Source organism: Streptopelia decaocto (assembly GCF_964273445.1).
Source record: "Streptopelia decaocto genome assembly, chromosome: 5".
Taxonomy (NCBI): domain Eukaryota; kingdom Metazoa; phylum Chordata; class Aves; order Columbiformes; family Columbidae; genus Streptopelia; species Streptopelia decaocto.
The window spans coordinates 55156451-55169095 of NC_138659.1; the positions used below are offsets into that span (position 1 = coordinate 55156451).

At 37.6% G+C, this 12645-nt stretch overlaps 1 protein-coding gene across 6 annotated transcripts in view; it reads right to left on the reverse strand.

The window, feature by feature from the left end:
- Positions 1 to 1827: 1827 nt before the first annotated feature.
- Positions 1828 to 12645, reverse strand: part of LGI1 (leucine rich glioma inactivated 1) — a 31751-nt gene continuing 20933 nt past the window's right edge. For all 6 annotated transcript variants that reach the window (XM_082053948.1, XM_082053945.1, XM_082053947.1 and 3 more), the window contains 6 exons: positions 9886 to 9957; positions 9711 to 9782; positions 5487 to 5558; positions 4077 to 4246; positions 3490 to 3654; positions 1828 to 3405 (listed from right to left, as the gene is read on the reverse strand). In XM_082053948.1, coding sequence (XP_081910074.1) covers positions 2588 to 3405; positions 3490 to 3654; positions 4077 to 4246; positions 5487 to 5558; positions 9711 to 9782; positions 9886 to 9911 — 1323 coding nt within the window. In that variant the 5' untranslated portion in view covers positions 9912 to 9957 and the 3' untranslated portion in view covers positions 1828 to 2587. The remainder of the gene's footprint in view (positions 3406 to 3489; positions 3655 to 4076; positions 4247 to 5486; positions 5559 to 9710; positions 9783 to 9885; positions 9958 to 12645) is intronic.

Below are 12645 nucleotides of genomic sequence, written 5' to 3' on the forward strand. Positions count from 1 at the left end.
GTATACTTTGGTAGATTAACGCAGCAGATTAATCCCTTACCACCCTCCACTGTACCGTGGCTAGTTTTCTAAGTGTTGTGAATGTAAAATTCTAGTGACTCACACCCTGGCAGGCTTTTAAACTCATCCTTTAAACCCAGGAGTAACAGCGAATTCTCCTAAGTCCATCATATTATTTCAAAATAAATTAACTCAAGAAAACAATCATAGCACCACTATAACATATGTCATGTAGCTGGCTGGCTCTGAAATATAATTCCATGAAACCTAGCCTTCTCAAGGTACAATTGTGAGGCAATATATTGGGGTGTAGTGTTTGTAAATAAATGTTGGTAGCAAATTAGCAAGGTTATGCAACTCCACTTAAACGCAGCCAGGTGTCCATAATGAGAAGGATATATAGCCATCATCTATTTAATTTGACAGAGAGCACACGTAGGCAAGTACAATGGGAGAAATCAGATCAAAATCAGTGCACGTAATTCACCAGGACCTTAAGTAAAAGAGCGAAACAAAAGACAAGATGAAGTAGAAAACACTACATGTTTTGCTGGTAGATTTGACATCAGTTCATGACTTTCCATTTCATTCCTTTGCCATGCAAGGTGGATTGAAGATGAGATGGACAAACTTCGTTGGGAATCACATATGTGCAGCCAACAGAGAAATAATAAAAGAGATTATTTGGGTTCTTCTGGGGTTCGAAGTCATGCTAATATAAAAGCTAAGCATTTATAAAAGAAGCCTGTCAAGCAAGTGATTATTTTTGGAAACTTGTTTATTAAGAAAAAAATGGGAGGTTTCAACTGTGAAACAGTTTAAAATCTTTCTAGTCACCCTGTAAATACTTATGGAATAGGTAGCTGTTAAGCCAAATACTGACTAGAGCATAGGCAGCTATGGATATAAAAGCATCAGAAAAAATAACTTATTAGAATAGTATTGTTCACATGGACTTTTTGCTTTTCAAATAACATTTAATATTAAAAAACCCTCTAAACATTATTACAGAGCATACTGTTTAGGACTGGCTTCATAAAACATACATTATGTGTCTTTTTTTCCTAATTATTATTCTTCAGCTGCAGGTGCTTTCAGCAGCACCATAATAATCTGACATTTTTGGGGTGTCTGTGAGTACACAGAGCACCCAGCTTGCAAAATCAGATTGTGTCATTAGCTGCCATGCATGGTATTAGACGTCTTATTTGTCAATCAACATCTGTAGATGTTAGAAATGTGTATCAACATGTACAGTATTCATGGGTATATTTTAAAGATGGCACTGGAGCACAAGGCTCGACGATTTCCACTTGAGCTCTCTTCCTGAGCTGCACCAAATGATCTTCAGCAGCAGTACAGGTTTCTCACAAGTGATGCACTAGGTGTATGTCAACAAAAAACTATTTTGAGTTTGTAATAGATTTTCATGCCAAATTCAAACTTGGCATAATTTAACAGATATAGGTAGCTTCCCTGGAGTGGCATATGCTATACCAACTGAATCTGTCCTGCCACATTCAAAGTTCTCTGAATTTCAGAAGTGTCTGTTACTAAACTTATTTGCAGGATACTGGAAAAAAAAGCAACTTCAAATTCACTAGCTTCATTCAGAATAATGAATAAACTCATTGAAGATGAAATAATTGCAATTACAGTGGAAAGACCCGACAAAGGCACATAGAATTCATGCAAGTGATGTGTGACGGTTCAGCTATGGAAATTTTGCTAGCTGAAAAATGTGCTGTGCTTCTAGCTTTCAGCCCAGTAGCAGCCCCAACATTATACCAGAGATTCATTTTCTGCTGCTTCAGCATGAGGTGGAGAAAGAAAGACCTTTGCATCATCTTTTATTCTGTTGATATAATTTTTTAGAAAATCAGGTACTTCAGCTATACACAGTACAAAGCCCCATCCTACAACTGGATCTATATAACTGAACTCTCCATCCTACAACTGCATCTATTTAACCTTTTTTTTTCTTTTTTTTTTGTTTCTGGGCAGAGTCCTGTTTAAATCAGCAACTATATGTCCAGGCGATAATTTAAAGGATTGAGGTTCAATGCTGTGTTTTTATCAATAACTTCTTGTTATATGGAAAACCCACCTGCTCTTCGATACCGTGCATCTTCCATGCAGTACAACACTGCATTGTGCAATATGCCTTCTTGGGTTTATTTTATATGTGTATAATATATACACAAATAAAAAGTATCACCTGTAAATAATATTTGGAATGTGAAAGACACAAAATGTAAACATTTTATTTGGCAGTTGTTTCAAACAGGTGAATAAATAAATGGAAAAGTACATTTTAATATTCTTTATAGCAACAGATGCAGCTGCACACATATTTACATATTGTGGATGCAAAGAACAGTTAATTTGAATTCTTTTTGTTAAAAAATGCAACTTCCAACATCACTAGACTTGACAATTAAAGATGAAGATACTAGTAATACTTTGTTCTAGCAATCTCAACTTTTAAAGGCATTCATTTGGAAGTAAGATAAGAGAGTCATCATGCATTTAGTTCATTTTGTCCACTTATGGTAGAAAGTCTGATGTAATCTCAGAATTATGAGTGTCATGCGCTTAAGTCAACTATGACATGTCTATAAATCAATGTAGTTCCCTTAAAACTTGAAGCAAAGAGAAAATCTCGATTATTGATGGAGACATGTATGAAAGATCTTGGTGCCTGTATGTTTAATTCTTGAAACTTCACAAATTTTGCCTTTTCAGCATCCCAATAATAAACTTGAGTGAAAGAATAATCACTTCCAAGAATGGCATATTGATAATTATCTATCTGAAGCGGTTGGAATACCATTGACCCTCGGGATGGCATCCTTTGTAAATCCAGAAATGCTGAACCACCCCATTTCATTACTTTAGAGTCCCCAATAAATCTTGTTAAGCAAATGTACACATCCTCTTTCACTTTGAAATGTTTCACTGCATATGCATCTTCCATATCTTGGATATCAAAACGCTTAACAAATTCATTTGTTCCTTTGTTCCATTGATATATTACAGGTCTTTGGGAACTACTTGACAGAATTAAATGTGGTTTGCCGGATATTTCAAGAAACTCCACATCAGTATCTCTGTACCAGGCGTGCAGAGACTGATGGGAATAAAATCCATTCCCGTTCCATTTGTAAACAGTGGTGAAACCAGCCTTTGAACTGTCTGCAACAACAAAATACCAGTCTTCAGCAATCCTGAAAGTTTCAATGTCATTGGGTTTTCGGATTTTAAGGATCTCAATATCTTGAATTTTTATAAACTTATTAGCAAAAATATCTCTTTTATATATGTGGGAGCCTCCAAACAGCTGTGCGACAATGACATACAGCTGACTCTCAATAACTATAGGTTTACACACAACAGTTGAAGTACCTATAAAGAGAAAAGTAAAAGACAGGGTTAGAAATGCTTTTTGGATCAGCTGTTGTAAAGTTATTTGATGAGCAGTGTTCATACCTGTGATGTTGTCGTAATTCCTGAACATCACTTCTACATGGTCCCATTCAAGAAAGATGCATTTTCCAGTAAAAGGCTGAGCAATAACCACGTGTTTATCATTCATGTATGAGAAAGTATCTACTGACAGAGATTGGTATGGAAGGGACTGATAAACTTCAAATTCTGTAAAAGAGCACACAACATATGATAGTCACAGAGATACTTTCCATACTGTATTGAAAAATTCTGCTTAACAGATACCAATTTATTACAAATTAGAGTATTTCATCAGTAGTCAAATGTTCCTGTTGATAAAGGAGCACTGCAACTTGTTTATCCGTCTTCCTCAATTAAAAGAGGTGCTGGTTTAGGTCCCAGTTCTCCAATCCTTATATAGCATATTAAAGTCTGAGTAGAAGCTGCAATTTAAGACCCCACTCTCAAATAATTCACATATCAGACTTACACCTGCACAGAATTCATATTGATTTTAGAGGAAGCTCCATCCAGTATGCAGACTGCCTTCAAAAATGGACTCTACAATAACAAAATATATATGGCTTTGACTTAAATTTAACAAGATTAAATAATTTGAAGCCCGTTACCTGTAATAGTGCAATCAAATTCTTTTGGAGAGAGGCTATTGATTTTGCGCTTTTTATATTCTGGTGGGCCTTCACAGTAAATGTCTTCAACAGTTGCATTGGTGCTGCCCAGCCATTCCACTAACCACTTCAGTTTGCAGTCACAATTAAATGCGTTGCCCCTAAGATCTCTACAACGAACAAATCATACATTGAAAACAAGCAATCAGCTGATGTATTCCTCCTTGCAGGACAATAGTAAACTGGGCTCTTGTTAAATATGTGGCTTTCTTGCTTATTCTCAGTTGATGCCTCCCTGGTTTAATTTGTCCTGACCCATAGTTAAATCTACATACCAGAACCCACACAGATTGAATTATATTAAGGTAATCAAGGAGAACTTAACTTCATGATCAGCAGGAAATTTTGGTTGGTTTCCCCAAGTTTACAGGTGCACAAAAGCCCATCAGACTGTTGGCCCCATATTTCAGGAGGTTATTTCTTTCAGATTACCCTTTCTCAATAAGAGCATTCTAGATAACAAAACCAGGATTAATGTAACCTGATGGTCAGCCAGTCGGTATTTGCTACCTCCTTTAGATGTATTCATTTAGGGCTTTAGGAGAAACAAGCAAAGGAGTTCTGTTCAAGTCTTTCACAACTGTCTTGGGTCAGATTTTAGATCGTGGCAAGTGCCAGGACCAGACTGTGTAACCACCTGGCCATGGTCAGTCATGCCAAGTAATGCTACCAGAGACACTGACCATCTCGACAACTTACTGCTGCAGCTATACAACATGAATTCAGCCTACCTTGGTAACACAGGGAGCAGGGAAAGGATGTTCTGTGCTCATTATCTCAAATCAGGTGAACCAGAATTTGTTTGTTGTAAACAGGATATATTTCAGTGAAGCAACTATAGGATTTATCTGTTTATCAATATTTTGTATTCGTATTGGTATTGAAGTTATATATTTAAACAATGTCATGTTTTGGTTTGGTTGCAATTAGATTTAGTAAGGGATATGGTATTTATTAATACATGGTTTTGTGACAAAACAGTATTTCCCAGAAATTAATTGCACACAGAGATGTTACTACACTAAATATCTTCTACCCTCCCCTCATGCCATGTTCTCTCTTGCATCCCTAAGGATACTTCCTTCTTATTCACTAAGTCTTAATGAACATGCAGCTCTCTTACATAACTACCAACAATATTGCGTACCCTCAAAACTGATGGAATATTCAAAACTAAAGCAAATTATCAACAACATTAGACAAAAAACAAGCCTACCCATATCAGGTAGTGTCTACCCCGTAGTAAGATCCCATCACTGGCTATTGGTTTGAATGTTACTCAGAATGTCCTCTAAAATAATCTCTTTACATTTTTAGTATAAATAATAGATTAATTAATTGCTTTCTTACACATTTGTTAAGGAATCCAAGCCTTTGAATATGTCTTTTGGAAGCGACTGGAGATTATTATTTGCGAGACTCCTGCAAAAGAAGACGCAAGTATCAGTGCTAGTTCATGAATTTACACATTTTTTCAACATATAACACTGTGTGGGTTTGGTTTGGTTTTTTCTTAAGGTAAAGAACCCTGGTATCCTCCAGCACTTAGTTCTGAAAGACTGCTTTTAAGAATAGCTCATTTACTTTGTGACTCTTTCTCCCACTAAAATGCTATGCCCCCTTCTGCTTTCTGACTCTTCAGCAGCCTTGCAGCATTTACAATACTTCACTTAGCAGGGTAAAAAGTGCAATCACCTCTGGTGTTTTGCCAGCACCACTATTTTAAAACAATTAGTCATGGTTTGATCTACCAATGTTTTCCTTATGAGATACCAATACATGGTGTTCATATTACTGCAATTTCCACACTTGCTTTTATCTTCTGGAAGCAAAATCTTGACACAAGGTTTCATTCTGTTGGACTTAGGCTCATCTTATGGCTTTTGGAAATATGCAGTAATAGACAAGAAATTGCTGATTAGCATCAATTTCTTTCCTGGAATGTGCATGTGTGTATGAGTATGTATGTGTGAGACCAGCAAAACACTGCTGTTAATTACCAATTTTTAATGTTGGGAAAGCTCCCTTAAATTCAGCAAGTATTCTATCTGGTAAAAGTGACAAGGAAATGCAGGAAGGCTTTGAACAGGCAATATATTACATTTCAGTCAGATACATCTGAGTGAGTCCACCAAAGGTCTGGGTTCTCTGAAATGTCACAGAGGGCATGACAGGAAAAGAATAATGTTGTAGGGTATTTGTTGTAGGTTATTTATGACTTATGACAAGAAATAAGAGTGGAAATAAATCATTCTAGTTTAGATCCCAGATTTAATCTGTAGCTAGTAAGACTCAGAACCTCTTCTGTTTTCACTTGTAAACATAAGAGTTATTTATTAACTACGATTTCTCTAGCCAAGCAAAGCCACTTAGGCATATACTTAAACTGAAGAACAGGCCCAGACATATTATGTCTACTGCCTCATTTAAAATTAAGTGTTTGCCTTATCAGAAGGAGTAAATACGGGACGATGCTATTAGTCTGTTCTGACTTCACTTTCAAAGTACATCTGATTGTAACACTGTTGGGTGTATGTATCATGTGCTTCTCTTATGCTTAATTTTATACTCAAGAACAATTCTTTAAAAGTCAGGTAACTCATAGGGAGAAAGCTAAGTAGGCTTGCAAGCTGACACAGGTTTAATGGCCTATATATTCTTTATGACCTGGATTACAGCAAACTGAAAGGGATGATGTGCTTGGAAGTACCAGTGGTTCACAACTTCCATGGGAATATGACTGAGAAGAAGATTTAGACAAGGTTTACGGATCTGCCAATTTTTGGATGAAAATTATGCACTTTATATTACACTGTTAAAAAGCATACTTATATATAAGAAAACACTGGCTTGCCTAGATGGTGCTGTATGAGGTATTTGGTTTATAATAAGAGAGTAAACGTTGAATCAAGCATGCAGTTAAACTCATGGTTGCAGTTCTAAAAGAAATGCAATCAAAATTACTAATTGTGCAATCCTAACTGTAAGATTTTGACATTAAATTAGTGAATTAGTAAAATGAATGCTATTTTTATTTTTTCTGTTCTTAAATCTACTCTGAGCAAAAAATAAATTGTGTTGCATAATGTTGAATACTAGATGGCTCTGTTTTACAATAAGGACACACTATCATCATCAAAGTTAATTGCATTATGAAAATACAAATATTTGGATAGCTTACTGCATTGCAAAAGTTATGTTGTGAAAAGGAAGTAACAGAATAAATAGAACAAAGTTCATCTTCTCTTCTAACTTCATGGAAATCATCTGCATGCTTATTTACTATGATTCTTTTTAATATATTTTATGTACACAAGTACTCTCCTGTTTCTTAAATGAGAAATGCCTCAGGGTGCCAAATAATTATTCTTAATGAGTATGTGCAATTTTCCCAAAGGGTGGGGAGCGGTTCTGCAAGCAGATTAAACTAGTCACATTCTGTGGTTAATAGACTTGCCTTTGCAGTTATTTTCTGCAAATTTCTCATTGTCTTCATGAATAGTGTTCCATGCGTAATAGCAGCATGATACACAAATCTACGTCCTAAAAATGTGCATGCAAACCGCAGTGGATCCTCAGATGTGGTTCTATCTTTTGCATATGTTTCCTCTTATGAAACTGCTGAAGCATCCCCATAAACCAATGTAACAGGCAAGACAAGACATTACTCTTAGACTGTATGCTCTGTGGAGAAGAAACTGTGCCTTCCTGTGTGTTAGAAAAGCAATTTGCTCATTGGCAGCAACAGCTACTAAATAAGTAAACGAATACGATAAATAATGTACTGGACCCATTTGTGAATATGAAGTTATTCATGTGCATAAATATTTTGAAGACAGGGTTCAGTTACCAGCCTTATCCAATTATCAGCCTTTTTTAACAGTACTATGATTATACTTATACCTTTAATATGGATTTTTATGGGATGAGCACAGCCTGTTTATACACCTTTTTCCCTCTCCTCTCTCCTTCCTCTTCCTCAGACCTAGAGCCATTCTATAAATAACTTTATCTACAAGAGTAGTCACAGTAGGCTTGGTTTCAGCCAGCTGTGAGTCTTGTCTGTTCTGACCAAAAAGGGAAGAGTGAAGTGGTTTATGGTACATTTACTATGTGGTGAAGGATGTGGTGAATTGCAATTCAACTATTATACTTATGCATTAACCATTTAAAATGGAACCGCTGCTTTCTCTCCTGTGTCAAAATATACGAAAGAAAAAGTTAAATGTCCATGTGTCACAACCCTCTTGGAGGTTATTGTGTTAAGGCCAAAAGGTCAGAATCCACTCCCCTGCCCATGACACACATCCCAAGATATATGCTTCAGAATGCAAATGTTCAGAGCTGGGTGTAAACCCATGTCAGGCACACCCCAGATGTTTTAGCCTCCTTTTCTTACAGTATTTTTCTATTTTTTATGTTTTCTTACAGTGCATATTGTATTTTCAATACAATTTTCATTTATTGCTTGCTGAAATACAATTATTGCTAAAAGATAAACTTGATATAAGATACAGAGACAAAAGCCTGTCTAAAAACTGTCTTGCTAGCTCAGAGCATGAGGATTCTGCTCTTGTGTTTGCAGTGAAATGTTCCAGGTATTTGTTGCCAGCATGCATTTCACCTGTGAGCACAAGGTAGAGAAATGCCTCTGCTGGTGTGCGCACAGGGAGCGTTGCTCCCAGCAGCCACGTGAGCCTTTGGCTGATGTCCCCTCTCAGATAATGCACCAGGGGGCTGCAGCACGTCACGGGGCAAGGGGCTGGCTGTGTTTCCAGGACAGCTGAAGGGCTGAGCAGCCACACCAGGAACGTTAAGCAGATACTGGTGTCAGTGCATGACAGATCCCGACCATGGGATGCTCTGGCTTGCATAGAGGACAGGACAGGGTGCAGTGCAGGAGTTCAAAGCTGATCCTGCCGTAGTCTAAAGGCTGATATGCCCTACAGTCAAGTGGAAGAAGTGGATCGGTAAGTTATACTATGCGCATCTTGTTGCAACTCTTTTATTGAGAATTGCTCTAAATGTGAATTTTCAAATTCTATTTGGTCAAATTCTGCTGGATACAGGCAGTGGCTAAAGTGGACACCCTACAGACAGTGACGGCCAGTCCCATGAATGGCTGTAATATTCTCTTTGACTCACACCGGACTGGGGTACCTGGGAAGAGACGTGTCCACCTCTCAGCCTCTCACCACCATAGCGCCTCAGTACTGACCACGGCTCCCACCTTCCTCTTCTCCACCTCCCAAGCTGGGACTCACCTCATCAGTGCAAAGCTTCCCAACCCATCCCACTTATTTCCCGCTCCTACATGCTCAGCTGGAAATCCCCAGTGCTCTGAGCAGAGAAAGCTGGGGAGTTACTGCCAAACATGTACTGCTTGGAAGCTGTTTGAGTCCCAGCCTTCTACACATCACACAGTTTGGAAGTCTTTGGTGGAAACACAACGATTAACATTCTAATTGAATGACTAATAATACTGCCTAAACAAATGTGAACAGCTATATATAAAAATGTGGTTCAGTTACTATATTCAATATACCAAGTAATATATTCAACCACTTTACTTACAGGTGAATTAAAGATTTCAGTCCTCTGAAAGTATGTCTTGAAATTGACTTAATGCTGTTGTTCTCTATGAACCTGTAATGGGTTGTAAAGTCATTCTGGTCAAAGCAATGCCTGGAATTTGCGAGCCCACCCACTTCATTCAATAATGCCAGGAAATATACTTTTGTCCACTCACAAATATTCTAGATGAGGAAGGCCCATGAAAGCATCATCACTAATAACATCAAAAGTGTTAGATGTAAACAACCTGCGAAAAGAGATGAAAAACAAAAGACTGTTAGGTTACTAGCACCTTTAGAAAACAGTTCAGCAAGTCATAGTAGGCCACATTTGCACTGCTTGGTTTCACGGTTTTGTCTGTGTAAGCACTACAGGAACATGAGGCTGATATTTTACATTGCACCATAGTCTGGTGCAAAGGGAAGGACCCAACAACTCTTTGCTTTGCCTACTGGGGCCATCTGATAAAATTCCATTGACTTCTGTGGGATGCAAACGTGGGTTTATCATGCCAGTAAAACAATGAGATTGTACAAGTGCCACTGGTGACATACTTGGATGACAATAAATGTTCAAGTACTACAGAGGCCTGTCTAAATTGTGTTGAAGAACACTTAGTTTTGGTGAAAACATAGGGAAAATATCCAGCTCTCTAGCCAGACATCAGGATGAATTTGCACCACTGACAGGCAGGAAAATCCCTTAACTTATGAGTTAAACATGTGGGCACATTTGACCTGAAGGTACTTAGAAGTTAATTGAGAAAAAAATGGAAAATCTCTTAATTTAGTCAGTGTTCAAATCAGAACTATTTTTAAGACCACATTATACCTGCTGGAGATAGCTCTTAGTGTGTGCATGTATTTTTCATCCATCTAGCAGTAAAAATACCAGCAACACATTTAATTTTATGCAATTTTGTAAGCATTAAAAATAGACTAACATCGATTTTTCCACCTTTATTTATGCTTATCAGCCATGGTTGCATTTATCCATTTTAATTCAGCTCTGGACTGCCACACCCTTAATATGGTGAGGCATTGTCAAGTATGATGAACTTTACCCCAGTGAAATACTAGATGCACATCTATGTTTTTTTTCAGTTTGACCTGATGGATAAATAGATTTACATTATGACATCTTTAGGCATTCAGGAATTCAAGATTTCTAAGTATGAATTAATACACTTAATGAGTTAATCTACTATTTTGAAGCTTGCATTAAGAATAAATTGCAGTTGATTTATTTTCTCACTTGGCTATTGCAGACTGTGCTTCTTCCACTTTAAATATGTTGCTATGTATGTATGAAAAATATAAGCAGGAAATTCTTCCTTTTTGTTAGAAACAATGATACTTCCCTTTCCTAGAGATAATAAGTATTTTTGTAAAATCTCTGAACCAGAGGACCAATTTAGTAAGTCTGCTGTCTGCAGCTAATTTCACTTTTCTGATGTGATTTCACTGGATAATTTTTCCTTTTCTGTACTCAACTCTCCTTGCAATGTAAAGAACAGGGTGGTATCTCTTTAAATAGTATAGCTATTTTAGAGGTTGCTAGACTGATATTATAGCATAGGTCTTGCCCTTGGTGAGCTCATTTGCCTTCCATCTCATACCTCCCCTCAATGGCTCTATCAAGCGTATTTCACGCACAAAGTGGCTTTTCTCCCACTCTGTGCCCTCAAACACCTGATTTTCTTGATCTGTGACCCACGAACTAGGTACTTCTGGGGACAGAGATTGACGATAGGTACAGTATTGCTTAGCAGGACTGGTACTCTGTGAGCAGGTACAGATCCTGATGCCATGATGACCTCCCTTCTTTCTACGGGCTTTCAAGTCATCAGTTCATAAGGGCACCCTCAGCATGTTGTTGACACACAGAGTTACGAGTGCTGGAGATGAGAGCAGGGAGATTTTCTCAACATTTAGGGAACATTACTGCTGGCACTTCACCATAGCTCCGTAGGTCCTTCATACTTTTGTTGTCACATGAAGAGAACAGAGTATACAATCCATACTATTCAAGAAGAAAAGCTCTCCTGTCCTGGAACTTAGAAGTCCTATCACTAGACCATGATTTTTCCAGAGACCATTGCCGCTACTACAGTAAAAACAGTAGTAAATAATAATAGTGGCAGATATTATTCCACACGCAGAAATGTGTTACTGGCATATTGGAGATACCAAGTTACATTTGGACTTTAAAAATGTAATGCTGCAGACTATTACATAAAAATACATATAGGCTGCTAAATCTAGCTATTTGCTAATTTAAACCTACCAATACAGATATAATCATGCAAAACTAAAACTTACTGTAATTTTTAGTTAACCTGAGTTTTCCATATTCTTATTTCCCTTACTATTATCTGCCAAAGGTGGAAATTTTTATTTCCCATGTACAAACTGGAGTAATTGGCCCCACAAATACAATCCTGCTCCTATGGTCTGTGTTTAAGGAGTCATTTGCCTTAGATCAGCAGCCTGACTTTCCAAAGACGGCAAACAGCTCAGCTACCATGTTAGAAATATATATAGAAAACAGATCACTCGTCAGAGCCCATAATGGAACAAAACCTGCTTTTCTGGGGTCAGACCTTTTGCTGCAGCATTTATTAACAGCAGCCTAGAACATGCATTTCAGCATATGGCAGACCATGCACATTATTACCATCACCAAAACGCCATAAGCCATTGCCGGACCCCACTGTACAAGGCACTATCATAACTAAAAATAAGATGACTGTGTCTGTCCTACTCCACCCTACCCCATTCTGCCTCCCTGGCAGTGGTATTGGTAAGTGTAGGTGGTGTATCGTAGCCAAGAGAGATTATGTCCTACTCACTCTCTTCAGATACGAGCTCCAACAATGCTGCTATTTCTTTTTTCTTTCCTTTCAAAGGCCCATTGCAGGAATTATGTTAAATGT